Here is a 27,770-nt window from a genome sequence, read left to right on the forward strand (position 1 = left end):
TAAGAAATACAGAGGGACAATCCAGGACAGATGATGTGACTTCCTGTTGCTGCTTGACAAAATAAAGTTTTGTTGATTTTACGTCAGTCAGTGTGTGCCTATATGTGATCACGTGATCTTGTACAGTCACACAGGAAGTGAAAGAGGAAGACGTGGTGGAGCGTCTTCCTGCTGTCTGTCAGAGCAGTCACCATCATGGCACTCGTGTTCGTACTGCTGCTTGCTGTCCTGCGAGGCGCCGCCGCCGTCATCTCGCCACTACGTGCGCGCTCCTCCTTCCTCCTGAGTGAGTCTGCGTTCATTCATTCATTTTCTACCGCTTTTTCCTCATGAGGGTCGCGGGGGTGCTGGAGCCTATCCCAGCTGTCTTTGGGCGAGAGGCGGGGTACACCCTGGACTGGTGGCCAGCCAATCACAGGGCACATATAGACAAACAACCATTCACACTCACATTCATACCTATGGACAATTTGGAGTCGGCAATTAACCTAGCATGTTTTTGGAATGTGGGAGGGAACCGGAGTACCCGGAGAAAACCCACGCATGCACAGGGAGAACATGCAAACTCCACACAGAGATGGCCGAAGGTGGAATCAAACCCTGGTCTCCTAGCTGTGAGGTCTGCGCGCTAACCACTCGACCGCCGTGCTGCCGAGTCTTTGCATATGCTGCTCAAATGTTATTGATGCCTGATTGGTCACATGATACATTTCACACTATGAACAGGAAGTTGTGTTTTTGTTTAGACTCGTCCAGCAGGCCTCTGGTCCATTTCAGCCTCCCGGACCTCCACAACGTCACAGCGCTGTTGCTCAGCGACGACCACAACGTCCTGTATGTGGGGGCCCGCGACACCGTGATCTCATTGAATGTCACACAGAGTGACCTCATGACACTGAGGATGAAGGTGAGGTGACGAAGCATGTTTGACTTACGGCACTGAAATTCAGCACGTGTCCTCTTTCAGGTGCCGTGGCGTCCATCTGACTCGGACGTTGACATCTGCCAAAGCAAAGGAAGAAACGTCACGGTAAGGTTTTGATTCCCAACGTGTTTAGAGTGTTCACAGTGTGTGTGTGTGTGTGTGTGCGGGTGTGCAAACAGGTGGACTGTGCCAACATCGTGCACAACTTGCAGCACATCAACTCCACGCACGTGTACGCCTGCGGCAGCTTTGCCTTCAGCCCTCGTGACGTCTTCATCGTGAGTACACGTCTTTTTCTTTCAGTGGCGGTCACGTCAGCGTCTTTGTCTCTCTACCGTCAGGATGCTGACACTCTCGCCCTGAGCCCCCCCCAGACTGCCAAAGGTCGTTGTCCCTTCAGTCCCTTCCAGAGGAGCAGCGCCCTCACTATTGGTCAGGTGGTCCCTTGACTGATGCTTGTCAAGTTAGTCCCGCCTCCTCATAGCTGCTGTTTCTGTGCAGACGGAGAGCTCTTCACCGCCACCACGGCCGACTTCAAAGGAACCACTCCTCAGATTTCTCGCCACTTCAGTAAAGATGGCCGCCCCGACGTCACCCAGGAGCCGTCTGCCATCTTGCTGGAAGGTATCAAACGTTTTGGTCGTTGTGTGGCGGCAGCTGCCCTGCCCCCAAAATTAATTATTATCCTCCGTTTCAGAGCCGACCTTCGTGAGCTCGGCTGCAGACATCGCAGAGAGGAAAGTCCTCTTCTTCTTCAGCGAGGTCGGGAAGGAGTTCAACTTTGTGGAGGATCTGCATGTGGCACGCGTCGCCCGAGTGTGTCAGGTAAGTCACATGACACCACTTCACAGAAGCCGAGCTTTTTCCCGTAACGAGACCGCCACTTGCAGGATGATGTTGGTGGTCCGAGGGTCCTGCAGAGGAAGTGGACATCGCTTGTCAAGACCACCCTGATATGTCAGCCCCCCTTCAATGTCCTGCAGGATGTGTTCACCCTACCGCCGCCAACGGGTGCTGACCCTGCGGATACGCTCTTCTACACTATCTTCACTTCACAGTGGTGCGGAGGATTCCGGGAGGGCGGGCGTGATTCCATGATGATGTCGCTTAAAGAACTTTTTTTTCAGGTCTTGGCGGTCCGAGTCGGCAGTGTGTGCCTTCCAGCTGGCCTCGCTGAGGGCGGCGTTCACTGGTGGCTACAAAAGCTTCCACTCCATGACGCATCAGTGGAGCCCCCTGCTGGGAAAACACTCCTACCTGGGTCAGGTGGGTCACACGGCACCGTGAAAGTGTGACTGCCTAAACAAAATGCATGTCAGCTTCTATGTCGTTTTTTGTCCGTGTGGCATCAGTGTGGTCTGGACGCTGCCCCAGATACCAAGTTAGAGGAAGTCAAGCGGTCCTTCTTGACCCGCAGCAGCGTGACACCAGTTCAGAATGGTCCGCTGCTGCTTTCGTCCCGGTGGCGTTACAGTCGTGTGGCAGCCATGACTGTGATGGGAGCTGACGGCCGGCGCTCCGACGTCCTCTTCCTCTTGACAGGTGAGGGGCAAAGTACGTTCAAGAAAAGTGATCACTATTGATATTGAACTCTGCTCCAGAATCTGGACTTCTTCACAAAGTGGTTCTGTCCCATCGGGGTCCCCGGGTCATTGAGGAGATTCAGGTCCTCGCTCAACCTCAGCGCGTCACAGCCTTCATCTTCTCGGCCACTAAGGTAAAGCTACGCCTTATTCAGGACTAGTCTGTGTCCACTTGAAGACCCGGACTGTGAACTCTGGCAGGGTGTCCTCTACGTGGGCTCGTGGCAGGCCGTCACTGCCGTGCCTGTTGTTCAATGCTCTGTCTACACGTCGTGCAGTCAGTGTCTTCTGGCCCGAGATCCTTTCTGTGGGTGGAGCCAAAGCAGGAAGTTATGTGCACGCTTGGAGGCAACCAACCACGACCGCATGTACGTACATGCACACTTCACACTCTCAGCTCATATTCATAATCTATGATGTGCTAATCACGTATCGATAACGTATTGATCATCAATTATTGATGCATCAATGTCAGTGATGTATTACTGATTGCATGTGGATCATGCATGAGTGACAGGAAGTGTGCTGGTCAGGGTTCAGGTCTTGGAGGACGGCGACGTGGAGGCGGAGTGTCACGGTGAAGGCATCAGCCGCTCCGTCACAGGTGACGTGCGTCACATCGTCAACACGCTCATGCTGTCAACACTGATTGGTTCCACCCTGCAGATGTGTTTGTGCGTTTCAACGACGTGGTGAAGCTTCCATGTGAGTGGAATTCCAATATGGCCACAGTGACATGGAGCACCTCAGAATTCCGGGACCTTCCAACTCGATTCTTCATCCAATCAGACGACGGCAGCTTGAACTTCTTGGCGAGTGCAGACACAATAGGGACATACCACTGCCAGGCGGAGGAAGGCGGCTACAAGGAAGTTGTAGCCAGCTATGATGTCATTCAAATGGCTCCGCCTCGCTCCATCCGCCCTCACCCTGAAGAGGAAGACAAGGTCACGCGAAGCAAGGGCGACAGGCTGGAAGCTGCGAGCGCTACCCCGCCGTCTGGAAAAGATGCTTCGCTGTGTGAGGAGAGGAGCTACGGCGGCAAGCTGCTAAGCATTTCCCTCGTGTTGGCGATCTGCACCTGCTTCCTGATAGTGGCCGGGTTTCTAACTTGGTTTCGCAGGAAGTCCAGCACTTGGCAGAAACGGCCAGTGGGCGTCGAGGAAGACAAAACCATACCTGACTTCCTGCCTCCAGAAAGTCGGGAGGATGGCATTGCAGAGCAGAGAGTGGCGCTAAAAGGCCCCCTTGACTTAGGGACAACTGAAACTAACTTTTAAAGTCTTTGATCTTAGCTTAACTTATCTTGTCTTGGCAAGGTGATTTGTCAGCACTGGCTGTTGAAGCAACTGTCAATCACATTGCTGTTAATGTAAACAAATCAACAGATCAGCAAATAAATTATTAAATCTATTCATTCATTCATTCATTTTCTACCGATTTTTCCTCACGAGGGTCACGGGAGTGCTGGAGCCTATCCCAGCTGTCTTCGGACGAGAGGCGGGGTACACCCTGGACTGGTCACCATCCAATCACAGGGCACATATAGACAAACAACCATTCACACTCACATTCATACCTATGGACAATTTGGAGTCACCAATTAACCTAGCATGTTTTTGGAATGTGGGAGGAAACCGGAGTACCCGGAGAAAACCCACGCATGCACGAGGAGAACATGCAAACTCCACACAGAGATGGCCGAGGGTGGAATTGAACCCTGGTCTTCTAGCTGTGAGGTCTGCGTGCTAACCACCCGTCAGCCGTGCCGCCCAGGTTATAAACAGATGGCTGGATATTCTCCTTCAGGATTTTTTGATAGACAGCTAAATTTATGGTTCCATTTATCACAGTAAATCGTCCAGGTCTTTAAGCAGCAAAACAACTCCTGACCATCACACTACCACCACCTTATTTTACTGTTGGTATGAAAATGTGGTGTTACTCCTGTTACTATCTACTACTCCTGTTACGATCACTATGGTGATCATCAAGACAAAATTGAGCCTAAAAGTTCTTTTTGTTCAGTTCATTTGTTTTGCTTTTTGGTCTTGGACCTCTGCCATGTAGGCCATTTTTGCCCTGTGTCTTTCTGCTGGTGGAGTCACGAACACCAACCTTAACTGAGACAAGTGAGTCCTACAGTTCTTTGGATGTAGTTGTGGGGTCTTTTGTGACCTCTTGGAAGAATCAGCGCTGCGCTATTGGAGTATTTTTATATTATTGGGGTATTGGGTTTTTCCCCCTTATTAATAAAAACTAATTAAAAAATGTTTGATGATCTGAAGTGACATACAAGTAAATTATTAAAGAAGATTAAGTATATAAGAAGTATATACTGTACATACTAGTGTATGATTAAATGAAGAATGATACAGTATACACATACTAATGCATTTCAGTGAATTAGAATATCATGTGTGTAAAATGTAAAAGAGAAATGCTCATTAAGTTTATTTTCTGATGATAGGTTGAAGCAGTAGTTTCCAATCTGTTGACAATTTTTCATATTTAATGAGAAATTGAATTTGTTTTTATTATCTAAACTATTATAACAACACATGATGGCCTCGTTTCTCAGGGTACATTCCAAAAATCTGCATGTCAGGAGACTGAATTGTCCATAGGTATGAATGTGAGTGTGAATGGTTGTTTGTCTATATGTGCCCTGTGATTGGCTGGCGACCAGTCCAGGGTTTACGCCACCTCACGCCGAAAGTCAGCTGGGATAGGCTCCAGCATACCCGCGACTCTCGTGAGGACAAGAGGCATAGAAAATGAACTATAATATAAACTATAATAATATAATGATTAAGAAATACATTTCACAAAAACCTCTCACTTTGTCTATTCAACTACATTCTATTTTACTCATATGTACTTATAAATGATTAAATAAACAATATGGAGAAATATTCGACAGCGCATCAAGTAGAAATTACAGGATTCTACTGACATTTGACGTAGTGTGATGACAACCGACTACATTCTCGGAAATGATCCGCGATGCCTTCATGTGTCTCCGGGAATTGTATCACTCAATCCCACTTTCAGTTTCCACCTATGTGTTTTTGGATCGTACTGTTGTCATCTGAGGGAATCTGGATAAAATTTTACGAGGTCATCTCATCATTTGAATAAAAATAATAACTGTAGTCATGTTAATGTTAATAGTTCGGTGGGGGTATCTCATTTACGACTTTTTGAGGAGCATGTGAAATTATCGCCATTTGATCAACTGGTTGTTTTTCACTATCTAGTGTTCCCTTTTTTTAAGTGCTTCACTTTTTTCGTGTCTCATAACAGTCAAAGAGGAGGTAAGTTGTTGTTTTCTATGACGTTTATCCACTTTGTTATGACTTGTTTTGTTTTTCTTTCGATGCAACACCACAGCCCTTTGTGGAGTTGTACATTTTAACATGTTGCTTTTCTTCGTTAGTTGAACAACTGCACAACTTAGCAAATCAAATTATTTCGGTCTTTATCCATAATGGTAAATTCGACAGACGTGACGTCACGTTGTAACTTCATGTTGGAGTTCAACTTGACAACAAACCTACTTTACTTATGGGATAGATACACGGAAACAGCAGCGTCCATTCGGGATTCCTAAGTCATTTGAGGACACAACAAAAAATCACACGGATACCAGCAGGGGGCGGACTAGTGCCATCCATCCATCTGTTTTCTATTACGCTTATCCATGGAGGCACAAACACTAATGATGTGTTACGTCATTTGAACAGCAGAGCATGGCGTCCTCGTCCATCACCACAGTGGGTGGCCTAGTGATTGTCACTCAGGTCATCCCTCAAGATGAAACTTCCATTCCACTCCAGACACCAGGGAACAGAGTTGCACAAGCCCCGCCCCCTGCGTCACCCACCAATATGGCTGAGGCGTCTAAAACAAAAGTGCCCGGGGTGCTGTCGGGCCTTGGGGTGAGTGTGCGTCCCATATTGTGCGTCATTTGTGACTTATTATATGTGTGTAACCACACCTTCCTTTTCTTCTCTCGGCACGCAGGCGGTGCAGGTGGTCATTGGGGTGCTGTGCGTTCTCTTCAGCTTGATCCCCGCCTTCTTACCTTTTCTGATGCTCCATGTGGCGTTCTGCGGCGGTGTGGCGGTGAGTTTGCGTATTGGCTGAAAGTGTTGTTGTTTTTCACCGACGACCTATTCTTGCTGTCGTGCAGTTTGTGGTTTCGGGTTGCCTGGCGATGGCGGCGAGGAGGCGGACCGCAGTGACATCGGTAAGTCTTGATGACATCATCATCATCATCATCATCGCTCTACTCTGTTTTTTGTGCTGTCTCACAGATGTGGGCGTGTCTCGTGTCAAACGGCATCAGCGTGCTACTTAGCCTCATGGGCGTGGCCTACCTCAGTTGGCTGCTGAGAACCGCCCACCCCTCTGAAGAAATTTGCGGTAGCACTGACGAGGAGAACTGGTGCGTCAGTCGACTTTGGGTGCTGGATGTAAGTTTGTCAGCTCTGATCAGACGTTGTCGGTGGTTGTCAGTGGGCGAGCTTCGCGGCATCTCTCCTCACAGACGCATCAATGTCTTCCAGATGGTCTTGGCGGGCCTGAATGGTCTCTTCCTGGTTCTGCTCATCCTGCAGACATGCGTCGCCATCGCCGCCTGTGTCTTTGCCGCCATCGGCATCAGACAACACCGTTGTTACACACCCATCACGGTAAGGCGGCGCTGTTGTCGTGTTGTTCCGGATGAGTCATGTGATCACAAACAGCCACTGATCTGACCTTTGACCTCCAGATTGAGGAGCGCAGTGATGGGAACGAAGTGGTGGAGCCACAATCACCGTGAAAAATGAGCTGTCTGTAATGGGGGCATTCAAACGTACTATACAGTATCTCTTCCTGCTTTAGCCATGACTGATAACTGTCAATCACGTCTGTGAGACTGCATGTGTGTGTACGTGTATGTGAGCACCCTCAATGGGCAGGTGCCACTCCCCGTTTTCGGGCTGAACAACAAATCTCATTCAGTTGAATTTTTAATGTGAACACTATAAACAAAAAACATAGACATATCTTATTTTGAACCAACACTATTGGTAACATATGCATGCTGGCGATGGTGTTAGCATGATTAATTGATGTGAATTGTCCGACATGTCAAGATGGATTACTTTATATTGTTTATATTCTGAGCAGCCTGGGTCTGTTGTAAGAGTAGACCATCCTAATCCTGTATGAGTCCAATGTCCTTGTTGTCTAATATGACCCCGTCCACTGAGACAAGCTTAAAAGCTGTCCAATGTTTGTACAATGTTCAGTGTGTTTGACAACTTTTTATACTGGTAGCCTTGCTGAGACACGTCCTGTACACGACCCTGAAGGCATCACTTTTGAGCCTCTCTCTCTGCCTTGCTCATCCCCAATCTCTCTGGGGGACAGGAAGAAGCCACACTTGTCTCTTTGCTTGCAATACAAATATATTGATCCCAAAAAGAGAAACTTGTGTAAACTCTGTACTTAATTAGTGTTTCATTACAAGCTGTCACCTCATAAGACTTTTATTTTTCAAGGTACATTGCTTTTATTGTGAAGTTTCGCACCGGATGTAGCATGAAGCTACAACTGACCTGCATATTGTTTGCGGAATTCGCTCCTGTATGGTAGGTACACAAAGTTTCTACTGGATGTATCATATGTTTTTGTGGCAGTGTAGTATGTCAGATCACACTGAAATAAAATATTCAACGAGCTAGTTAGCGTTAGCAACAGCTAGCTGGTCGTCAATAATTAGCATTCGCTACCATTTTCGCATCAGTAGCAAGTCATTATATTTTACTTCAGTTGGTAATCTAGTATTTGCTCGCATAAAGACATCAGTAACAATACCAGAAGTATTTATGTTGTTCGTGTGTCAGTGTTTATTTTACGGACTAAGCAATTCTTCACTTCATAAATGACGTAATGTGGACAGACGGGGGCGCTCAGGAGCAGGTGGAATGGAGAGGGTCCGCAGGGTTCTAGTGTCTGTGTGTCGGGACGGAGCAGCGCCACAGAGTGTTCACTTTCTTCAGGTGTGTGCGTGAATTTGACCATTCTCACTTGAATGCTTCAACTCACCTCGATGGCTTGACTTCCCTCAGAGTGTCACAGGTCACTTTGGCACCACTGACCAGGTGAACGTGACCTGCTCGCTGGACCGGAACCACTTGATGGTCCTCAAAGATGACACCAACAGAGGCATTCCCCTGAAGGTGCTTCGTGTGCACGCGCCTCATCAGAACATAGCCACTTGACCTCTGTCATGATTGACAGCTTGTTGATGGGATGATGCCATCATCAGTATCTGTTTGATCACCAGAGGGCCCCCTTCTGTCCAATCAAGAACCTGTCTGTCAAAGATGCAGCGGCTATCTCATTGGACATACAGCAACGTGGAGTTGACGTTGGTGTGGCAATCATCCTGCAGACAGCCAATCAGAGAGTGTTGCTGACGCGACGAGCAAAGCAACTGCGGATATTTCCAAATGTTTGGGTTCCACCAGGTCAGTGGCCACAATATTTTACACAGCCACGCCCACATTTGGTAACGCCCTTCTTCTCTCGCCGTCAGGCGGCCATCTTGAACCGGACGAGACGGTACGTTTCCCCAGGCTTTAGTTTTGATGAACGCTGTGCTAGCTAGCTCGCAACATATGTGCGTGCAGCTACTGGAGGCGGGCCTCAGGGAGCTGAAAGAGGAAACAGGATTGGATATGGAAGCAGAACAATTCCCAAATCCAAAGGTTCTTGGTGTGTGGGAGGTGAGAGAGTGACATTTAAAGAGGGAGAAGGGGTGTGGCACTAAAAAAAAGTTATGTGTGTCAGTAGTCAGTGTATCCCCCCGTGCTGAGCAGAGGACCCCCCCAGCGACACCACCTTGTTGTCTACTTGCTGCTGCGCTCTCCCTGCACCCACCTGCAGCTCCAGGTATCCACAGCTAACCTAAGTCATTCATCAGCCATCATTCATTCAGTCCGATCAGCCATTGAGTCGTTCATATGTAATGATTCATTCAGTCATCATGTATTTATTTACTCTGTCAGCTACTGCCTTCATTCATTTTGTCATGCGTTCATCATAATCCATGATGTCCTCAGGACCGTCTGCGCCCCTCTCCCGCTGAAGTCAGCGCTTGTCTTTGGGCCGACTCCCGGCTGGTCGGTGCCATGGTGTCGGCCGTGGATGGACAGGATGGCGAGGTCGATGTGGAACGTCTTCCCGCCGCCGTCAGGTGTGACAGCTGATATCTGTGAGTCGAGGTACGACCTTGTGATATTTCACGCCGCCCCCCAGGGTGTCCGAAGTGTGTCCTGAGGGTCGACTGCGTGACGCCACGCTGCCGCCAGGTGTCTTTGTCAACCGGGCTTCGTACAGTGGTCCAGACGTGGAGCGGGTCAGCACCGGGACAAAGTTTGCTCTGGACCTGTGGTTGAAGACCACTGCAGAGATGACTTCTGAATCCCACCCATGTCAGTCAAACAAATGATGTTACACTGACCTTTGATTGTGTGTGTATGTGTGTGAAATAAATGACATGAAAATAATAATTGACAGAAAATTAATGGGTCTCATCAGAATGTAATGACGTTAACGTTCTCCACAGCAAACTACTTTTTACGTCATCTATGACGTACATGCGCGCTAGGATGTACTGTTTACGCTGTACATTGTTGTTCATATTTGACGTCATCTATTTATTCTCCACATAATTATTATTATTATTTATTGTTATACGGGAGCCAGGCAACTTCACTGTGTAAAGTGCATATATTAGTGTTATTTTATTGGCTCAGAATACGGAAATGCTTGTCTGAACTTCCGGTCGCTGTAAAAAAATGGCGGCGCCCGACGAGTTGTTTTGCTGGGAAGGAGACTGGGGTCTACCGTCCGTCAGCACGGAATGTCTGGTGGTTCTGGTGAGTCCACGCACACAGACACCGACACCAAACGGAACGAGCGTATCACGTGTCGTATCCGTGACCCACTCGCGGGTACGCTTACCGCTGTTACTAACCTTAGCATGCTAACGAATGAATGAACTACAAAGTTTAACTTAAAAGTGCCTTCCAATTCTTCTTATGAACGAATTAGTTGTTATGTTTGTCTTGTACGTCGTCTTATTGGGGCCAGTCCTGACCATAGAGCAAAAATAGAGAAAATAAACAAAGTGTCCTGCAGAAAACACGTTATTAAAAGTTTCGACGACTCGTCATTTTGACTGGTCATTTTACCTTTGAAATGAAAAGGCTCATCTACTTATGAACTATGCCAAAACACCCTAACAGAAGATGGCGGACGTGAGAGAAATGCAGTATGAGTATGAGAGTAAATGGTCATTAAAATATCAGAATGACACATTTTATTTTGTATATTTTATATCCAGGGTGCAAATGTATATTTACTGCTGCAAGACAGGAAGTGATGACATGTTGTCTTCCTGGCAGGCATATGCTCAGTTTGCTGGCGCTCCTCTCAAAGTTCACAAAGTGTCCAACCCATGGAGAAGTCCTGGCGGTGAGATTCTTGCTGGCAGCTCGTAAGTGGACCTTAAGAGGAGCATTTCCTGATCTGTACTTTGCCCTATTCAGGTTCCATTCCTACCCTGAGGACCAGTCAGAAGGAGACCCTGTCCAGACCATCTGACATCATCATCCACCTGAGGAAACAAGTTAGTCGCCAACATTCCGGTCTTTCCCAAATATTTATTTTATTTGTGGTGACCCGGTACAAAATTTGGCCAGCTTCAGAATAATTTTGCGCTACCTGTTTGTCCTTCCCCATAAACATTTTTAGTGTCCAAAATATGTCGTTTTGAAGCGAAATACATATTAAAAAACTAATTAAATGTATAAATGTACATTAAGCATCACTTTTACATTTACTCTTATGTGTTCCGTTTAATCATTCCCCCTGGAACCTGTCAACTAGGGAACCTTTATATTCCAATACTATTGTAATAAACGCTACCATTGTAGCATTGCATTTACAACTGTATTTATTCATTCATTCATTCATTTTCAACTGCTTTTCCTCACGAGGGTCGTGGGGGTGCTGGAGCCTATCCCAGCTGTCTTTGGGCGAGAGGCGGGGTACACCCTGGACTGGTCGCCAGCCAATCACAGGGCACATATAGACAAACAACCATTCACACTCACATTCATACCTATGGACAATTTGGAGTCGCCAATTAACCTAGCATGTTTTTGGAATGTGGGAGGAAACCGGAGTACCCGGAGAAAACCCACGCATGCACGGGGAGAACATGCAAACTCCACACAGAGATGGCCGAGGGTGGAATTGAACCCTGGTCTCCTAGTTGTAAGGTCTGCGCGCTAACCACTGGACCGCTGTGCCACCAACTGTATTTAATTTTTTTTTAAATTTTAAAAAAAGCAGAGATCTCTGAACACTCAGAAATACACAGTGCTCTTGAACGTTGCTTCTCAAGAGGAAGACAGATACCGGTTGTTCATCATTCTGTGTGTGTTTTGATGTTGGGAAGTTTGCGTTATATAAACGTTATGAGATAATGCATGTTAATGACACAACCTAGCATGTCACCAATCCTCATCGTAATGTTTTTCATGCATTTTTTATGTGCTTGTTAGACATTGAGGTATTTGAGGTTTTCCTCTGTCGTCTGACCACACCTTGTCCGCATGGTGCTTCTGACTTGCATTTTCCTCATCTGAATACCAAGACGGTGGCAGCTGTGTTGTCATAGTGATCGCTTAGCTCATCGTTAGCTTAGCACATTTGCTGGGTGCCAGCCTTCCTCACTGTTCACGTATTTTCCAGAAGTACAACGCGGACTACGACCTGTCGGCGAAGGAGGGCGCTGACAGCCTGGCGTTCATCTCGCTGATGGAAGAAAAGCTTGTGCCGGCCCTGGTGAGTTCTGTTGTGGAGAGTGATAAAGACAGAACAACATGGTGACGCTCTGCTCTGCTAGCTTTACACCCAGTGGGTGGAGCCAAAGAACTATGTGGAAGTGACTCGCCGCTGGTATGCCGAGCGCATGCCATTCCCGCTCAGCTTGTTCCTGCCGGGCCGCATGCAGCGCCACCAGCTGGACAAACTGCGCTTGCTGCGAGGAGAGGACAGCCTGGAGGCCAACGAGGAGCTGGAGAAGGAGGTGAGGCTGCAAATGTGGCCTCCAGCTGCTTGGCTCGTATTGTTTCCATGTGTGGCGCCCTGGAAAAGAAAAGTCCTTGCAGTACTGCAATGGAACAAACAAGTCAGCGTGAATGGAGATCAACAAAATCCTTTTTTCCACTTTAAACCTTCCCTCCAGTCGCCCGTCTAGCATGATTTCTCTAGTATAGCACTTCCTTTTAGAATGCAGCCATGGAGGTTGATGGAAGGCCCATACAGTACATGTTCTGAGCACAGGATTTGTGTTTCAGTTGTTCCGCGATGCTGTCGACTGCATGAACCTGCTCTCGCAGAGACTCGGGCCGCACAAGTTCTTCTTTGGAGACTCGTAAGTATTTTTGTGACGATGATGACGATGTCATATTTGGCTGCTGATTACGATGATGTGTGCGGCCCAGGCCTTCATCTCTTGATGCTTTCGTCTTCGGCTCCTTGGCGCCAATTCTCAAGTGCAAACTTCCCAACAACAAGTTGCAAGAGCACCTGAAGTCTCTGGACAACCTGAGCAACTTCTGCACCAACATCCTGCTCATCTACTTCCCCCGTGAGGACCACGTTAGCAGACATGGTGTTGTTTGATCAGTGGATGACAGTCTTAACAACGCGCTCCATGTGTCCATAGAAAACTGCAGTCAGCGGACTTCCTGCCCAGCAGAGACCAAAGACCTGGAGCAGGTCCCAAACAAGCGCAGGAAGCAGTTCCTGTCGTTGCTGGTGGCTCTGGGCGCCATGTTGTCGTACGCCGTGCTGAGCGGCATGGTGTCCATTCAACAGCAGGAGGCGCTGGAAGAGCCTCCGCACCCTCACGGCGACGAGGACGACGAGGACGACTGAGGTCACCATCACAGCTTTGTGTTGTCTTTTTGAGGAAGTGGACTCCCATCTCAGCTCTTGGCCACGCCTCTCAGGCCCCCACCAGTCGTCCTGAGCGTCTGGACGCCAGCTGCACATGACGCCTTTGCTGAGGAATGCGTGAGCTTTAACAAGCTGATCTGGAAGCAGTTTGTGGAGTGTTAGCAGGTCACAAAATTTAACCCCGCCCCCCCTCCTGCTGTTAGGGTTGCGTTACCATGACAACGGTGTAGTCCCAAACAAGCCTCTTCACCTTTCTCCAATTCATATTAGATATTGATATCATGAATAAAGTGCTGACATATATCTATAAAAATAGACCTGAACTCTAATAATGTGTGATGATATCAAATAAAAAAAATAAACAATCCTTGTCTGATGCGACGGTGATGACGTCATCAGTCGTAGTTTTCCTCCTTTCCCGAAAGTGTCAAATCACATCGGTCGCCGTGACGTCACATTTTCCGCACGCTCGCCTCGGTGTGCCCGCGCACGGAGCTACTGGGACTTTCTTGACTTTCTCGTCTTCCGCTGCTTCTTGGACGTCTTCTGCTTCTCACCAGCCAGCAGACTGCCGGTCCACGACTGCTTCTGAGGGCGTGATGAGGTCCCCAACGATCATCACGTTTCTGCTGTCAATCACGATGCTTTGGACAGCGGCGGAGCTGCCGGACCAGCAAGGTAACGCAGAATAGTCTTCGTTATTTTTTCTGTAGTCTTGACCTTCTTTGAGCTCGGAAATTGACGTCACGCCTTATTAGCAGAAACGTGGAGGGGTCAAAGGTACTTGGAAAACATCGCCCACCTTGACCTATGACCTTTATCATAAAACATTTCATCATCATTCATCACCACTTTTGTAGAAGCTGAAAACTTACTGTTGCCATAGTAACCAGCAGCCAAACTCTTGTGTCCTCCAGTGATTGATGTGATGAGTCTTCAAGACTCCAAGAAGAGCATCACCGCAGTGGAGAAGCTGTCTCGTGGTCTGAGCGCGCTCAGTGACGTCTACATGGTGTCCACTTTCCGTCTGCCACCCAAGATGGGAGGCGTTCTACTGGGCGTGTACAGCAAACAGGACAACAGGAAGTACTTGGAGGTGGCCGTCATGGGAAAGATCAGCAAAGGTGAGCGCAAGCCCCGCCTCTACTCTGTATGGCCCCGCCTCCAGACACACCTACCCTTTATTTTGACCACTTTTTGTTTACTTCCTTGTTTGCATCTAGTGTTGCTTCGTTACACGCGACCAGACGGGAAAGTCCACACAGTCAACTTGCAGAACGCCAACCTGGCCGATGGGCGGAGCCACTCCATCATCCTGCGGCTGGGCGGCCTTCAACGGGACAGCATGATGGCAGAACTTTACGTCGACTGCCGATTGGCCGACTCGGTTCAGGGCGTGCCGCATCCCGTGCCTCTTCCGCGGGATGCCGAGATGGTGGAGATTCGACACGGACAGAAGGCGTATGCTCGCTTGCAGGTTGGTTTAGCCCCGCCCCTGTACACACCAGCCAATCTGGTGCAAGCTCCCTTTGTGAATATTAATGACACCATGTGACAAAAAGTGTTTGTGCATCCTCGTCGGTGGCGTCAGGGCGCAGTGGTGTCGCTACAAGTGGCTCTAGGGGGCAGCGTGGCCGAAGCCGGTGTCCTGATTGACTGTCCCTTTCAAGGTGACTCCTCCCATAACTTAGGTGAGCTCACATGACAGTAGCCACACCTCCTTACAGGCTACACATGGCTTTCAAACCACCTTTCGCCATTTTAATCAGCCGTTTATGTTTGCAGTGGGCGGGGACATCCACGCCATCCTGGGTGAGTGTGATGTCAATCATCAATCATCAATCACTTTGATTACTCATATCATTTGCTTCCCATCAGCTGATCATGCCAAAGCTCTGATTGGTCAGCTGGTCATCTTCAATCAGATCCTTGGAGAGCTACGACAGGACATCAAGGAACAGGTGACACACACTCACGCGCACACACACACACACACACACACACACACACAGTCATGTGACATCTAGGTGCTGTCCAGGTGAAGGAGATGTCGCTGATGAGGAACACCGTCTTGGAATGTCAAGTTTGTGGTGAGTCATCGCTCATCTTCCTATGTGCCATTTGAGGACCTGATTGAAGACCATGTGACCTGCCATGTGTCTGCAGGTTTCCACGAGCCACGCTCACACTGCTCCCCCAACCCTTGTCACAAGGGTGTGGCCTGCACCGAAAGCCCGAACTTTCCCGGATACACCTGCGGACCCTGCCCTGCCGGCACTAGCGGCAACGGCACACACTGTGGTGAAGTGGACGAGGTCAGCCCACGCCCTCGCACATATTACCTATATGTGTGTGAATCACGTAAACATGACCATGTGATGTCATACTTACTGGCCAGTGTGAAGCGTACCCGTGTTTCTCTCCTGATGCCTGTGTCAACACGGTGGGCGGCTTCAGCTGTCTTCCGTGTCCTCCTGGCCTGTGGGGGGCGCCAATGGCTGGCATCGGACTTGACTATGCAAAGACACACAAGCAGGTCTTACACATACACACATGGAAATTGCACTGCACTGAAAGCAGTCATTCTAATGGACTGTGTGTGTGTGTGTGTGTGTGTGTGTTCCAGGAGTGTGTAGATATGGATGAGTGTGTGGATCTACCCGACGCCTGCACGCCAAACTCGGTGTGCACCAACACAGTGGTGAGTTAATGTCAGGCCCCGCCCCTCCATTTTTTTAATCAAGGTTGCATGTTGATCCTCTGTCTCTCTAACAGGGTTCATTCAAGTGCGGGGGGTGTAAACCTGGTTTCCTTGGTAACCAGACCGCAGGATGCTTCCCCCGCAATTCATGCGCCACGTTGACCTTTAACCCCTGTGACACCAATGCCCACTGCATCATTGAGTGGAATGGAGACGTCTCCTGCAAGGTTAGTATCATTTTCAAACTATTTCTTTATCACATGCTAATATGTGTGTGTGTGTGTGTGTGTGTGTGTGCAGTGTAACGTGGGCTGGGCAGGGAACGGGAACACGTGCGGTGTGGACACGGACATCGATGGTTATCCTGACCGTTCGCTGCCCTGCATGGACAACAACAAACACTGCAAACAGGTCAGTCTTTATCATCATGTCACATGTCATACATAACCAGGAAGTCATCGCCGCCACCACGTGTCGTCGTCTTTCAGGACAATTGCATTTCCACTCCAAACTCGGGTCAGGAGGACGCTGACAATGACGGGATTGGCGATCAATGCGACGAGGATGCGGATGGGGATGGCATAAAAAATGTGGAGGTGAGCAAGAGCGTTTACTGTGAGCCACAGGGTCACCTGACATGTTCTTTCTCCGACAGGACAACTGCCGTCTGGTTCCCAACAAAGACCAGCAGAATTCCGACAGCGACTCTTTTGGGGACGCGTGTGACAATTGTCCTAACGTGGCCAACAGCGAGCAGAAGGACACGGATGGGAACGCTCGAGGAGACGCGTGTGACCTTGACATAGACGGAGACGGTACTATAGTTGTGGGAGCTTACTAGAGATCAGATCACATGACCTAACTGAGCTAGATCATGTGTGTGTGTGTGTATGTGTAGGAATACCAAACGTCCTTGACAATTGTCCAAAGGTTCCCAATCCCATGCTGACGGACCGAGATCGAGATGGAGTCGGAGATGCGTGCGACACTTGTCCTGAACTCAGCAACCCTACACAAGTACACACACACACACACAATATTGTATGGTGTTGTACTTCAGTCTATTTTATTTTTTTTAGACAGACATCGATAACGACTTAGTGGGAGACATCTGTGACACAAACCAGGACACGTATGACACACACACAAACGTGTTGTCATGGTACCCAGAAAAACATCTTCAATCTGCAAACATGCTTTATGTGTGTGCAGGGACGGAGACGGTCACCAAGACAACAGAGACAATTGTCCTGACATTCCAAACAGCTCCCAATTGGATTCAGACAACGACGGCCTCGGCGACGACTGTGACCACGATGACGACAATGACGGCGTCCTTGACGGCCGTGACAATTGTCGTCTCATTGTTAACCCAAACCAGAAAGATTCCGATGGTAAACACGTCCTCATTGACATGTCTTCATGTCTCTTCCTGACTTGTCTCCGTGACCTATGACCTCAGTCAACGGCGTAGGGGACGTGTGCGAGGACGACTTTGACAATGACGCCGTCCTGGATGTGATTGACGCTTGTCCTGAGAGCTCTGAGGTGACGCTGACAGACTTCCGGGCTTATCAAACAGTCATCTTGGACCCAGAAGGCGACGCCCAAGTTGACCCCAACTGGGTGGTTCTGAATCAGGTGAACCCAACAATGACCCGTCGAGCCAGCTTGACCTCTAACCCCTAATTACATGCACAGGGAATGGAGATTGTCCAGACCATGAACAGTGATCCAGGTCTTGCCGTCGGTACGTAGACTTTGGGCCACCCTCCTTTAATGAAAAACACCCCAGAGCAGAACCTTTTGTGCTGGTGTGTGTGTGTTTCCACAGGCTACACGGCGTTCAACGGCGTGGACTTTGAGGGAACGTTCCACGTCAATACAGTGACGGACGATGACTACGCTGGATTCGTCTTTGCCTACCAGGACTCGTCTAGTTTCTATGCCGTCATGTGGAAGCAGACGGAGCAAGAATATTGGCAGTCCACGCCCTTCCATGCCCTCGCCCAAGCCGCCCTGCACCTCAAGGTCATCATACTCTCTGCTGTCATGTTCTCATGTGTCTTTCATGGTAAAAATGGTCATATTGTACAGAATGTGTCTCTTCTGTTAGTGGTAAACGTGACTGTGTGTGTGTGTGTGTGTGTGTGTCAGGCAGTGAAGTCTCGGACTGGACCGGGTCAGTTCTTGAGGAATGCACTGTGGCACACAGGGGACACAAGTGGCGAGGCCACACTGCTTTGGAAGGATCCGAGGAACGCTGGCTGGAAAGATAAGACGTCGTATCGCTGGCAACTCAGCCACCGCCCCCAAGTGGGCTACATCAGGTGAGAGTGCCCCGAGATGGGCCACATTAGGTGGGAACACCCCAAAGTGGCTACTTTAAATGAGAGCGCCCCCAGGTGGGCTACATCATAAGTGTGACACCGGTGTCCCCCCGGGTGGCTACTTTAAAAGAGAGCGCCCCCGGGTGGGCTACATTTGGTGGGGGCACCTCAAGGTATGCTACTGTAGGTGAGAGCATCCCCAGGTGGCCGCTTTAAATGAGAGCGCCCCCAAGTGGGCTACATTAGGTGGGAACACCTCTAGGTGGCTACTTTAAACGAGAGTGCCCCCCAGGTGGGCTACATTAGGTGGAAACACCCCTACGGGCCACATTAGGTGAGAGCATCTCCAGGTGACTGCTTTAAATGAGAGCGCCCCCAGGTGGGCTACATTATAAGTGTGACACCGGTGTCCCCCAGGTGGCTATTTTAAACGAGAGCGTCCCCGGGTGGGCTACATTAGGTGGGGGCACCCCAAGGTGTGCTACTGTAGGTGAGAGCATCCCCAGTTGGCTACTTTAAATGAGTACCACCAGGTGGGCTACATTAGGTGGTGGCACCCCAAGGTGTGCACTTGTAGGTGAGAGCATCCCCAGGTGACTACTTTAAATGAGAGCGCCCCCAGGTAGGGGCACCCCAAGGTGTGCTACTGTAGGTGAGAGCATCCCCAGGTGGCTACTTTAAATGAGCGCCCCCAGGTGGGCTACATTAGGTGGGGGCACCCCAAGGTTGTGCTACTGTAGGTGAGAGCGCCCCCAGGTGGCTACTTTAAATGAAAGCACCCCCCAGGTGGGCTACATTAGGTGGGAGCACACCGAGGTGGCTACTTTAAACGAGAGCGCCCCCCAGGTGGGCTACATTAGGTGGAAACACCCCTATGGGCCACATTAGATGAGAGCATCTCCAGGTGACTGCTTTAAATGAGAGCGCCCCCAGGTGAGCTACATTGGGTGGGAGCACCCCTAGGTGGGCCACATTATGTGAGCGTGCCCCCGGGTGGGCTACATTGGGTGGGAGCACCCCTCGATGGGCCACATTAGGTGAGCGTACCCCCCAGGTGGGCTACGTTGGGTGGGAGCACCCCTAGATGGGCCACATTAGGTGAGCTTGCCCCCAGGTGGGCTACGTTGGGTGGGAGCACCCCTAGATGGGCCACTTTATGTGCGCATGCCCCTCAGTGGGCTCCATTAGGTTAGCGTTTCCACCTGTGCCCTGACACGTGTGTGTTGTGCACCACTTCAGAGTTCGTCTCTATGAGGGTGCCGACATGGTCGCCGATTCTGGCGTGGTGATTGACAGCACCATGAGAGGCGGGAGACTGGGAGTCTTGTGCTTTTCCCAGGAAAACATCATCTGGTCCAACCTGCGCTACAGGTGTAACGGTACGACCTGTGACCCCCGCTAGCAAGCATCCTTGTTACTGTGTTAGCGTGTTGTTAGCGTGTGCTTTGTTCACTTTCAGACACACTTCCTGAAGACTTCCATACGCATCGCATGCAACATGTCGTGATGCACGTGCGCGTGTGATACCGGCGATAAGTACCAACATTGGCGAGTGGAGGCGGGGCCATCCTGGACTGATGAGCTGTCAATCACAGGACAAATGTTAATAAAACTGAAATGATGGCAAATCCATGAAGTGTTCTTCAAGGAATAAACTTCAACTACAACAACAAAGATGTTTTATTCTCAGTAATTGCCAAATATAAGAATCAATCCTGTCACCAATAAATATAAGGTTGATGGTTGAATTCTTATATTATCACAGAGTTGAGGTCTACCACTACCATGACTTTTTTGTTCCATAAAACTCGGGATCTTTGCAAAAGTTTCATATATTATCTTTCTGCATCCAACCCCAGCAGAGATGCCTTGCTTATGTAGATCAACAATCCGGCCGTTCAATGAGAGTAAGCTTTGTGCCTTTGCTGTCAAGAGATCATGGTCTTAAAGAAAACATCTCTCCACAAGTCAGTAATAATTTATAAAAAATATGTGATAATACAGGTAAAATGTACAAAATACATATAGCACTGTTAAGAAGCTCACAATTTGCCTTGTGAGAAGTGACAAGCTGTAGGTTTCAAGCTACAATAACAATAAAGGACTATACTGTAAGCGTCAGGCAGAAGTGGTTGGAGTCGCAGATTCCTGACTATCAAGAGCAAAATATAGGACTGTTTTGTGAACATGGGCAAAGCTGCCAAACTTGCTGAAGCCTGATGCCTCGCCAACGTTACTTGGTCATGTTGAAGAGTCAGAAGCGCGAGTTGTAACAATTTACTTGATCAGTGTCCTAACTGGGTAAGCTGTTGTCTGTGTAGCATTATGGAGTGTGCATACAGGGACCATCTTGTCTTCCGAATTCATACACGGAAATTACAAGCCTGTCTGGAGTTACTAATAGCCTTTACCACCATAATCGGTGGATTGACCCGGGTTTTTTGAAACACGAGTAGTCCTCGACCTACATTACCACCCTTTGAGTTCTTGGGGTCCCATGAGCTACCAGTCGCTCCTAACCACTTTAAGTAGCTCTAAAATGTATAACTCTTATACAGACTAAATTAAAAAGTGGGGTTCACCAGTAGTGTGGAAATCCTTGGCAGAACTTGGGAGTGGGACCAATCACAGCGGAGTGGGCGTCCCCAGAGGCAAGCCTTGGGTGGAAATGCAAGGAAATACAGCTGGAATAGATGCAGATTCTGGAAGATGTACAGGTTATTGTGTGTAGTTCCTCAATAGGAGTCCACAGCTCAATAGAAAGTGCCAAAAAATGAGCATAATAAGTCCACTTTAAGATGTTTCAAGGTTCCGGTGGGAGGAGTCAGTGGAGTCCATATCAGAGTTCTCCACATTGCTGCTGAGGGGGGCGTGGTCAACAGCTTCTATCTCATTGGTGTTCTTCTGGCCAATGGACCGGTAGAGCTCAGCCGTCAACGCCAAATGCAAAACCTGACAAGAAGTGCGTCACGATGGCGATTGATAGCCACAACGTATCACTGTGTGTACGTACCTGTATGACCAAGAGGGTAACATCCATGGCCACCATAGTCACAATGTTCGCCTGCAGCCAATCACGAAGCTTCTCTCTGCAGCCCTGGCACGCCAAGTGCAGCCTACGGTTAGCCTCATTAGCATTACCTCAAACAGGTGTGTGTGTGTGCGTACCTGCCCGTGTGTGTGGTTTCCAGGTCTGATGGAGTGGACATGTGATGCGTTGATCACTTGTGAGCACCACGCTGACTTGAAGGTGGGCTGATGCCAGCTGAAACAGGAACAAGGAAACACGTGCATGCCGCTCAGGTTGAGCGTCTGGATGAAAGAGTTCTGTAGCCAATCAGATGAGCCTGTGAGGCCGCAACACGCCTCCTGCTGGCAGAATAGCGTGCATTCAGAAGACATATAGTCAGGAAATACAAAACATAAAGTGACTGACGTGGCGCTGCAGGTTGTCCAGGAGTTGGTCCTGGCGACCGGTGCCAACATATCGAATTATCATCTGACCCACAGCTGCGTCAGCGTGCTCCTCAATCTGCTCACAACACACACAAACGTTGGCGTGCGGCTTTCAATTATTGTGTGTGTGTGCACGTGTAAAGCTACCTGGCGTTTGTTGACAAGCAGCAGCAGCAGGACCAGAAGCTGACCCAGGATCAGCAACAGCAGGAAGCACACATACTAGCACAGAGCACAGCGGGTCATGTGGCATGGTGGCCCATGGGTCCATTAGGACCATTGAGTGTTTACTCACAGTCAGTAGAAGAAGTCTTTTTTCCCAGCAAGCTCCAAAACACGCCAACACGCCGGACACCATCACCACGATGCCAATCAACAGCAGCCCCACCCCCACCATCTGCAGCTCCTCTGAACACACACACACAAGCTAGCAGGTCAAAGTGTGCGCTTCGAGATTGTTGACGTTACCGGAAGAAATGGCTCCAATGAAGCTGGTCGTGTCAAACAGGATCCAAAGGCCACAAGCGGCCACACTCACGCCCAGAGCCTGTATGTGGAGGTCAGAGGTCACCAAGGAAGCTTGTGAGTGTGGGAGTGTGTCGGACTCACCAGGAAGAAGACGTTCACCACCAGGAAGATGAATTTCACCAGCTCAACTTTCACCACCAACTTCATGATGATCTGTTGCTGGTCCTCAAAAACCTACCTGCTGTTCACACACACCACTTCCTCATTGCCTGTGATCTTTCACCTCTTGTCTCCATGGACTTTGGACCACAAATACTGTACGTCATAACGGTGTAATGGTGCTTTCCACAATAAAAGCACACAACAGCTGAGGATGACTTTTAAAGGCAATGTCCCAAGGCAGCTTAGAATGTAAAAAGTCAATTACACACAGCAAACAGTAAGTGGTTAAAAATACAACTAATGTCAAATGTTTGCCAACTTTACACCTCTACAAATACTATCAACTTTATTACAACATCTGTATGGGTCAGCTGGGATAGGCTCCAGCATACCCGCGACCTTAGTTGGGACAAGTGGCACAGAAGATAGATGACTTCAGACATGGGATTAAATTAACTCAGTTTCTTCCCGTGGATGGGAGTGGTTAGCGCACAGACCTCACAGCTAGGAGACCTGGTGTTTGATTCCACCCTCGGCCATCTCTGTAAAGTTTGCATGTTCTCCCCGTGCATGCGTGGGTTTTCTCCGGGTACTCCGGTTTCCTCCCACATTCCAAAAACATGCTCGGTTAATTGGCGACTCCAAATTGTCCATAGGTATGAATGTGAGTGTGAATGGTTGTTTGTCTATATGTGCCCTGTGATTGGCTGGCGACCAGTCCAGGGTGTACCCCGCCTCTCGCCCAAAGACAGCTGGGATAGGCTCCAGCACCCCCGCGACCCTTGTGAGAAAAAGCGGTAGAAAATGAATGAATGAATGAGTTTCTTCCCGCGTCTAATTCATACATTTGTGTAAATTGTGTAATGGACTTTAATTGAACTTTGTTAAATATTCATTCATTCATTTTCTACCACTTTTTCCTCATGAGGGTCGCGAGGGGTGCTGGAGCCTATCCCAGCTGTCTTGGACAATTTGGAGTCGCCAATTAACCTATCATGTTTTTGGAATGTGGGAGGAAACCGGAGTACCCGGAGAAAATCCACGCATGCACGGGGAGAACATGCAAACTCCAAACAGAGATGGCCGAGGGTGGAATTGAACCCTGGTCTCCTAGCTGTGAGGTCTGCGCGCTAACCACTCGTCCGCCGCGTCGCCCCTTTGTTAAATATCTTCCACTTAAACTAAAACATGAACATTTGTTGACTTTTTGAACACTATTTTCTAATACAGGTCAGTCAAAGTTTGTGTTATAAAAAAAATGACAAAAGACATGAGCTGAGTAGACACAGACATTATCAGGTCATAATATATGTTATCATACTACTATATGCATCAATCTCTGCAAAATGTACTGCAACTTCTTTCCATGCACTACTGCAAATGCAATACTACATAACAGAGAACATGTTAGTACACTTTTTATTAATGCTACGTTTAGAAACCATGACAAATGCAATGGCATCATCAAGTTGATGTGTCCATTGTCGCCTTATGAGGATCCTTTGGTGCTTCTGATCATCTTTTCCATCAGTTTCCACTGATCAGGTGTGACCTGATATGGATGATTGACAAGCATTGTTATATCACGATAAGAGAAACATTGGAGTGCAACACTTACTCTACGCAGCTCGTTAAATTCTCCCGCCATCATCACATATTCGCCGCCATCGAAGCGGACCACCTGACCACAAACACATCATTTCCATCCAGTCTCACAGGGTCGACCGCCAGGGTCTACATCCACCAGCGGGTGCCACTCACCGCTCCAGACATCCAGCTGGCGTAGTCGCTGCACATGTACGTCGCCAGGTTTGCCACCTCGCCGGCTTTTCCCAGTCGACCCGTTGGAATCCGACTCAGCATTCCAGCTTCAAATTCTCCTGTGGGATCCAAGCGGCTGAAGGCCCCCTAAAGACACCAGCATAGGCGCTAAACATGTGACAAACACATCAAGAACATGCCAGAACTTGTACCTTAGTTCTGATGGGTCCGGGCTGGATGATGTTGAATCTGAGTCCGTAGCGTCCCCACTCTGCTGCCAATGACCTGACACACACCAATGTGATCACCATGGAAACCTTCTGGTCTACAGGAAGGTTGCACTCACTTGTACAGCGCTTCCACACCCGCCTTCGCTGAAGCACTCGGAACCACAAAACCGGATCCTGACTCGGCATAGATAGTGGTGATGGCCAGAAAGGACGCACCTGATGGACAAAGATGAAGACACTGATGGACACGGGCTGACAAGTGAATGACCTTTGACCTTAGCGGGTGTAACTAATGGTAACCGCCTACCTTTGCCTTTGTTGATGAGTCTCTTAGCGAGCTCCAGAGAGGTGAAGGCGGTGCCATTCAGGACGATGTCTGTGATGGTCTTCCAGGCATTGGCTGACAGATTTTCCGACGGGGAAACAAAGTTTCCCGCTGCATTATTGATAATCACCTGCAGCGATGGCAACATGATATGATGTCATCGCGACCATGACAAATGAAAGTGATCTGATTTTTGGTTGTTTTCTGTGTGACTTTACATCAGGTAAGCCTGTTAGACCTTCCATGTGGTCTACACAACGTGTTACAGCCTGAGGATCTCTGACATCAAGCTGGACCGCATGAACCTGAGGCAACAACATGACAATCAAACAATGACATCACTGCTGCGTCTCATTCGTGCACCGCTTAAGTGTTTTAAATGCATACTCGATTACGAAGTACACAATGTGCACAGGTGTGGCAGGTACCTTGTTTCCAGTTTGGCTGCTGATCTCATCAGCTGTTTGCTGCAGGACGTCCAACTTCCTGTACAGCAGAGAGTCAGTACTGGAACTTGAAAGCGAAAGTGGATGTGACATACATGTAACAGCTCACCTGCTAGCAATGACACACTCCGCTCCCAGGTGTGACAGGGTGGTCGTCATGGCACGGCCCAATCCTGTTCCGCCACCCGTGATGAACGCCACGCGGCCGTTGAAGCAACCGGGTGGCAGCATGGGTGTCTCTTGTGGCGGGAAAAAGCGTGACTGAGAAAGAGGGGGCTGTTGAAGAACAGCTGGCGAACTGTGGAAACATGACTGCCAAGAAAAATGATAACATTCATCAATTCAAAGTAATATGGAGACTACCCCAGCGGACACATAACATAAACAAGCAGGGACAGCAATGGACAATTTGCCAACATATTATTTGCTTGGAAAGATCCCACACTTGTGGACCGAGTCAATTTTCCAATCCAGAACCTTCTGAAAATGGAGGGACACGTGCCGTACGGCCACCGTAGTTTTGTGTTTTGTTTCACGAATTGGTACTACAGCTCTATCTTGTGGCCATACAGGTGAACTGCAGTTCTTCATTAATGACTTTTTTAAATGTTCTTTAAGCCAATTGCTGCCGAAGTTAAAAGAAGGTATAATTAAAAGTGCAAGTACAGGTTTTAAGTAGATAAGACTTCAAACTCACCGCAAAAAATGACGTCTTGAAAAGTTTCCTTCGAAGAACTGCTGCCGCCATGTTGGCTGGTGACCTTTGGCTCAGTTTGTAGTGTGTCGTGTTTTGTCTAAGAAAACACTTTGTTAAAAAAGAAATGGTAGACTTCTTAATTAAAGTAAGTGTTTTTAAAGTAAATAGTGTGTTTTGAAAAATGAAGGCGCTCGAAAGGAAAGAGTTTTACAGGAAATAAAGCGTTTTTGACCGTCTTGGCATGAAAATGAGTTTAGAAATAAAGACCCCCAAAACAAAGAACACACAAACCACGAAGAAATCAGCCACTTGTCAATTGGTGCTTTTCGTTGTGCGATAAAGTCCAATAAGAACGACAAACAACCGAGTCTACCAACACAAATTCAATTGGTCGGCCTTTTACTTTGAAATGCTTCCGGTTACCTTTGTCACTTCCGATATTTTTCCGGAAAGGACCTAAAGCACGTAGCTGCTCGATCCGACCAAGAGTTGATGACCTGATGAGTGTGAATGATATCGGATCGGTTTTACTATGGAACCAAAACTGATAGTGATATTCAGCGGGAAACGGAAGTCCGGAAAAGATTACGTGACCGATGTGATCTTGGAACGGTAAACAAAAATTAATATATAATGATTATAATATCAACGTTATTACTATTATTAATATTGTTATCGCCGTCGGTCTCCAGTTTAGGGGGAGACGTTTGCGGCGTAGTGCGTCTATCTGCGCCCTTAAAACAACAGTACGCTCAGGTGAGCCCATGTGACGTCTGACATCACGAAGTGTTTGGGTCTTTCTCTTCAAAATAAAAGATGAGTTCCTTTGATTTAGATAAAAATAGTTACATGGTAAAATGTTATTTTCCATTTGTTCCATAATAATTGTGCATTCAAATAATGATCTATGAAAAACAAAGCCTTTACTTTCTTAAGTATTAAGCTTCCTTAACAGTCAAAATTGATCAACTTAACTACTAGTAGTTAGTAATTCATTGTAATCATTGAGTATATATCAGTATTTGTTCTAAACAAGGATCTGCTCATGCAGGAACACGGTCTAGACCTGGACCAGCTGTTGGGTCCCGGCCTCTACAAGGAGCGCTATCGTGCCGATATGATTCGCTGGGGTGAAGCTCGACGACTGCAAGATCCCGGATTCTTCTGTCATCTAGCAACCAGAGGAGCTTGGCAACCGGTTTGGGTACATCAGCGCCACCATAGCAAGCAGCGAGCTAGCTACTCACACAGGAGTGTCAATATGATCTGTGATTGGCCAGGTGGTGAGTGACGCACGGCGGCTGTCCGACTTAGAGTGGTTTAGGGCCAGGTTTCCTCAACAGACTCGATGTGTCAGAGTTGAAAGCAGCGATGAAACCAGGAAGAGGAGGGGATGGATCTTCACCTCAGGTATGACGAGCCGAGCAAGCATGGAGCATCCACCTGATGGCTCACTTGTGTCTGTTTTTTTTGTGCAGGTGTTGACGATGCAGAGTCTGAGTGCGGGCTGGACAGCGGGGTGCATTTTGATTGGACTATCACTAACGAAACAGACGCCCCCTCTTTAGAGGAGCAGCTGTTGCCCATCCTGGCACTGGCGGCACAAGCTGCCGATCGATAACTTCATGATATATAAAAAAAAAAAATCAAGATGA

The 27,770-nt window shown here is 48.4% G+C and overlaps 8 protein-coding genes across 17 annotated transcripts; 6 read left to right on the plus strand and 2 right to left on the minus strand.

Annotated features, from left to right (window-relative positions):
• Positions 1 to 151: 151 nt before the first annotated feature.
• Positions 152 to 4,723, plus strand: LOC131105602 (semaphorin-4B-like). Of its 2 annotated transcripts, none has more exons than XM_058053904.2 (14): positions 152 to 286; positions 747 to 907; positions 968 to 1,030; positions 1,105 to 1,203; positions 1,267 to 1,357; positions 1,427 to 1,549; positions 1,623 to 1,750; positions 1,816 to 1,985; positions 2,053 to 2,191; positions 2,278 to 2,467; positions 2,527 to 2,642; positions 2,710 to 2,876; positions 3,042 to 3,112; positions 3,175 to 4,723. In XM_058053904.2, exons 1-14 carry the CDS (start codon positions 196 to 198, stop codon positions 3,786 to 3,788), a joined length of 2,223 nt encoding a protein of 740 aa, XP_057909887.2. In that variant the 5' UTR covers positions 152 to 195; the 3' UTR covers positions 3,789 to 4,723. The 2 variants fall into 2 exon arrangements, with proteins under 2 accessions (XP_057909887.2, XP_057909891.2); XM_058053908.2 differs by having other exon boundaries at positions 3,026 to 3,112; positions 3,175 to 3,314.
• Positions 4,724 to 5,591: 868 nt separating this feature from the next.
• On the plus strand, positions 5,592 to 7,983 carry LOC131105320 (uncharacterized). The gene is made up of 7 exons (XM_058053318.2): positions 5,592 to 5,825; positions 6,255 to 6,449; positions 6,535 to 6,636; positions 6,704 to 6,760; positions 6,828 to 6,986; positions 7,080 to 7,205; positions 7,286 to 7,983. Exons 2-7 carry the CDS (start codon positions 6,261 to 6,263, stop codon positions 7,334 to 7,336), a joined length of 684 nt encoding a protein of 227 aa, XP_057909301.2. The 5' UTR covers positions 5,592 to 5,825; positions 6,255 to 6,260; the 3' UTR covers positions 7,337 to 7,983.
• Positions 7,984 to 8,112: 129 nt separating this feature from the next.
• On the plus strand, positions 8,113 to 10,080 carry nudt17 (nudix (nucleoside diphosphate linked moiety X)-type motif 17). The gene is made up of 9 exons (XM_058053315.2): positions 8,113 to 8,150; positions 8,462 to 8,561; positions 8,631 to 8,741; positions 8,849 to 9,032; positions 9,101 to 9,126; positions 9,195 to 9,290; positions 9,358 to 9,456; positions 9,627 to 9,760; positions 9,823 to 10,080. Exons 2-9 carry the CDS (start codon positions 8,487 to 8,489, stop codon positions 10,013 to 10,015), a joined length of 918 nt encoding a protein of 305 aa, XP_057909298.2. The 5' UTR covers positions 8,113 to 8,150; positions 8,462 to 8,486; the 3' UTR covers positions 10,016 to 10,080.
• A 241-nt stretch (positions 10,081 to 10,321) lies between these two features.
• On the plus strand, positions 10,322 to 13,913 carry mtx1a (metaxin 1a). Its single transcript, XM_058053370.2, has 8 exons — positions 10,322 to 10,445; positions 10,974 to 11,043; positions 11,118 to 11,197; positions 12,328 to 12,420; positions 12,482 to 12,664; positions 12,936 to 13,012; positions 13,083 to 13,228; positions 13,307 to 13,913. Exons 1-8 carry the CDS (start codon positions 10,365 to 10,367, stop codon positions 13,516 to 13,518), a joined length of 942 nt encoding a protein of 313 aa, XP_057909353.2. The 5' UTR covers positions 10,322 to 10,364; the 3' UTR covers positions 13,519 to 13,913.
• A 151-nt stretch (positions 13,914 to 14,064) lies between these two features.
• On the plus strand, positions 14,065 to 20,257 carry thbs3a (thrombospondin 3a). The gene is made up of 23 exons (XM_058053029.2): positions 14,065 to 14,217; positions 14,457 to 14,663; positions 14,763 to 15,016; positions 15,131 to 15,230; positions 15,325 to 15,351; positions 15,418 to 15,500; positions 15,578 to 15,629; positions 15,706 to 15,854; positions 15,938 to 16,075; positions 16,166 to 16,240; positions 16,315 to 16,467; positions 16,541 to 16,651; positions 16,729 to 16,836; positions 16,896 to 17,055; positions 17,139 to 17,257; positions 17,320 to 17,372; positions 17,453 to 17,634; positions 17,703 to 17,881; positions 17,942 to 17,990; positions 18,075 to 18,271; positions 18,398 to 18,570; positions 19,810 to 19,949; positions 20,030 to 20,257. Exons 1-23 carry the CDS (start codon positions 14,139 to 14,141, stop codon positions 20,092 to 20,094), a joined length of 2,853 nt encoding a protein of 950 aa, XP_057909012.2. The 5' UTR covers positions 14,065 to 14,138; the 3' UTR covers positions 20,095 to 20,257.
• Positions 20,258 to 20,261: 4 nt separating this feature from the next.
• On the minus strand, positions 20,262 to 23,630 carry LOC131105132 (CD82 antigen). 2 transcript variants are annotated; one of them, XM_058052942.2, is made up of 8 exons: positions 22,636 to 23,630; positions 22,495 to 22,573; positions 22,322 to 22,434; positions 22,174 to 22,248; positions 22,007 to 22,102; positions 21,739 to 21,939; positions 21,584 to 21,667; positions 20,262 to 21,522 (listed from the first exon to the last, which is right to left on the minus strand). In XM_058052942.2, exons 1-8 carry the CDS (start codon positions 22,699 to 22,701, stop codon positions 21,364 to 21,366), a joined length of 873 nt encoding a protein of 290 aa, XP_057908925.2. In that variant the 5' UTR covers positions 22,702 to 23,630; the 3' UTR covers positions 20,262 to 21,363. The 2 variants fall into 2 exon arrangements, with proteins under 2 accessions (XP_057908925.2, XP_057908924.2); XM_058052941.2 differs by having other exon boundaries at positions 21,739 to 21,942.
• Positions 23,631 to 24,061: 431 nt separating this feature from the next.
• Positions 24,062 to 27,567, minus strand: decr1 (2,4-dienoyl CoA reductase 1, mitochondrial). 7 transcript variants are annotated; one of them, XM_058052928.2, is made up of 11 exons: positions 27,521 to 27,567; positions 26,116 to 26,212; positions 25,528 to 25,730; positions 25,401 to 25,458; positions 25,191 to 25,277; positions 24,955 to 25,102; positions 24,764 to 24,863; positions 24,630 to 24,702; positions 24,418 to 24,564; positions 24,275 to 24,337; positions 24,062 to 24,208 (listed from the first exon to the last, which is right to left on the minus strand). In XM_058052928.2, the coding sequence occupies exons 2-11, from the start codon at positions 26,164 to 26,166 to the stop codon at positions 24,146 to 24,148; spliced, it is 993 nt and encodes a 330-aa protein (XP_057908911.2). In that variant the 5' UTR covers positions 26,167 to 26,212; positions 27,521 to 27,567; the 3' UTR covers positions 24,062 to 24,145. The 7 variants fall into 7 exon arrangements, with proteins under 7 accessions (XP_057908911.2, XP_057908913.2, XP_057908916.2 ...); XM_058052930.2 differs by having other exon boundaries at positions 26,116 to 26,223; XM_058052933.2 differs by having other exon boundaries at positions 27,363 to 27,565.
• Positions 26,560 to 27,770, plus strand: pmvk (phosphomevalonate kinase). Of its 2 annotated transcripts, none has more exons than XM_078790760.1 (5): positions 26,560 to 26,727; positions 26,808 to 26,871; positions 27,167 to 27,319; positions 27,396 to 27,525; positions 27,594 to 27,770. In XM_078790760.1, exons 1-5 carry the CDS (start codon positions 26,648 to 26,650, stop codon positions 27,734 to 27,736), a joined length of 570 nt encoding a protein of 189 aa, XP_078646886.1. In that variant the 5' UTR covers positions 26,560 to 26,647; the 3' UTR covers positions 27,737 to 27,770. The 2 variants fall into 2 exon arrangements, with proteins under 2 accessions (XP_078646886.1, XP_078646887.1); XM_078790761.1 differs by having other exon boundaries at positions 27,167 to 27,313.

The sequence above is a fragment of the Doryrhamphus excisus genome, linkage group LG5 (genome assembly GCF_037039965.1).
Source record: "Doryrhamphus excisus strain RoL-2023G ecotype Guam linkage group LG5, RoL_Dexc_Guam_v1.1, whole genome shotgun sequence".
NCBI classification, from domain to species: Eukaryota; Metazoa; Chordata; class Actinopteri; order Syngnathiformes; family Syngnathidae; genus Doryrhamphus; species Doryrhamphus excisus.

Excerpts from the sequence above, each read along its gene's own strand:
- LOC131105602 (XM_058053904.2), top strand. The coding sequence starts at position 196 with ATGGCACTCGTGTTCGTACTGCTGCTTGCTGTCCTGCGAGGCGCCGCC. Across the intron at positions 1,751-1,815 it reads GCGTCGCCCGAGTGTGTCAG|GATGATGTTGGTGGTCCGAG; the intron begins GTAAGTCACATG and ends CGCCACTTGCAG. Across the intron at positions 2,643-2,709 it reads TCATCTTCTCGGCCACTAAG|GGTGTCCTCTACGTGGGCTC; the intron begins GTAAAGCTACGC and ends GAACTCTGGCAG.
- LOC131105320 (XM_058053318.2), top strand. The coding sequence starts at position 6,261 with ATGGCGTCCTCGTCCATCACCACAGTGGGTGGCCTAGTGATTGTCACT. Across the intron at positions 6,637-6,703 it reads CGTTCTGCGGCGGTGTGGCG|TTTGTGGTTTCGGGTTGCCT; the intron begins GTGAGTTTGCGT and ends GCTGTCGTGCAG. Across the intron at positions 7,206-7,285 it reads GTTGTTACACACCCATCACG|ATTGAGGAGCGCAGTGATGG; the intron begins GTAAGGCGGCGC and ends TTTGACCTCCAG.
- nudt17 (XM_058053315.2), top strand. The coding sequence starts at position 8,487 with ATGGAGAGGGTCCGCAGGGTTCTAGTGTCTGTGTGTCGGGACGGAGCA. Across the intron at positions 9,033-9,100 it reads AAATGTTTGGGTTCCACCAG|GCGGCCATCTTGAACCGGAC; the intron begins GTCAGTGGCCAC and ends TCTCGCCGTCAG. Across the intron at positions 9,457-9,626 it reads GCACCCACCTGCAGCTCCAG|GACCGTCTGCGCCCCTCTCC; the intron begins GTATCCACAGCT and ends TGATGTCCTCAG.
- mtx1a (XM_058053370.2), top strand. The coding sequence starts at position 10,365 with ATGGCGGCGCCCGACGAGTTGTTTTGCTGGGAAGGAGACTGGGGTCTA. Across the intron at positions 10,446-10,973 it reads CGGAATGTCTGGTGGTTCTG|GCATATGCTCAGTTTGCTGG; the intron begins GTGAGTCCACGC and ends TCTTCCTGGCAG. Across the intron at positions 12,421-12,481 it reads AAAAGCTTGTGCCGGCCCTG|CTTTACACCCAGTGGGTGGA; the intron begins GTGAGTTCTGTT and ends CTGCTCTGCTAG.
- thbs3a (XM_058053029.2), top strand. The coding sequence starts at position 14,139 with ATGAGGTCCCCAACGATCATCACGTTTCTGCTGTCAATCACGATGCTT. Across the intron at positions 14,664-14,762 it reads CATGGGAAAGATCAGCAAAG|TGTTGCTTCGTTACACGCGA; the intron begins GTGAGCGCAAGC and ends GTTTGCATCTAG. Across the intron at positions 17,991-18,074 it reads TGATCCAGGTCTTGCCGTCG|GCTACACGGCGTTCAACGGC; the intron begins GTACGTAGACTT and ends GTGTTTCCACAG.
- LOC131105132 (XM_058052941.2), bottom strand. The coding sequence starts at position 22,701 with ATGAAGTTGGTGGTGAAAGTTGAGCTGGTGAAATTCATCTTCCTGGTG. Across the intron at positions 22,574-22,635 it reads TGGTGAACGTCTTCTTCCTG|GCTCTGGGCGTGAGTGTGGC; the intron begins GTGAGTCCGACA and ends CTCCACATACAG. Across the intron at positions 22,103-22,173 it reads TGCTTGTCAACAAACGCCAG|ATTGAGGAGCACGCTGACGC; the intron begins GTAGCTTTACAC and ends TGTTGTGAGCAG.
- pmvk (XM_078790760.1), top strand. The coding sequence starts at position 26,648 with ATGGAACCAAAACTGATAGTGATATTCAGCGGGAAACGGAAGTCCGGA. Across the intron at positions 26,728-26,807 it reads ACCGATGTGATCTTGGAACG|TTTAGGGGGAGACGTTTGCG; the intron begins GTAAACAAAAAT and ends GTCGGTCTCCAG. Across the intron at positions 27,320-27,395 it reads GAGCTTGGCAACCGGTTTGG|GTGGTGAGTGACGCACGGCG; the intron begins GTACATCAGCGC and ends GTGATTGGCCAG.
- decr1 (XM_058052930.2), bottom strand. The coding sequence starts at position 27,547 with ATGCTTGCTCGGCTCGTCATACCTGAG. Across the intron at positions 24,864-24,954 it reads ACTCATCAACAAAGGCAAAG|GTGCGTCCTTTCTGGCCATC; the intron begins GTAGGCGGTTAC and ends TTTGTCCATCAG. Across the intron at positions 24,338-24,417 it reads CCAGCTGGATGTCTGGAGCG|GTGGTCCGCTTCGATGGCGG; the intron begins GTGAGTGGCACC and ends GTTTGTGGTCAG.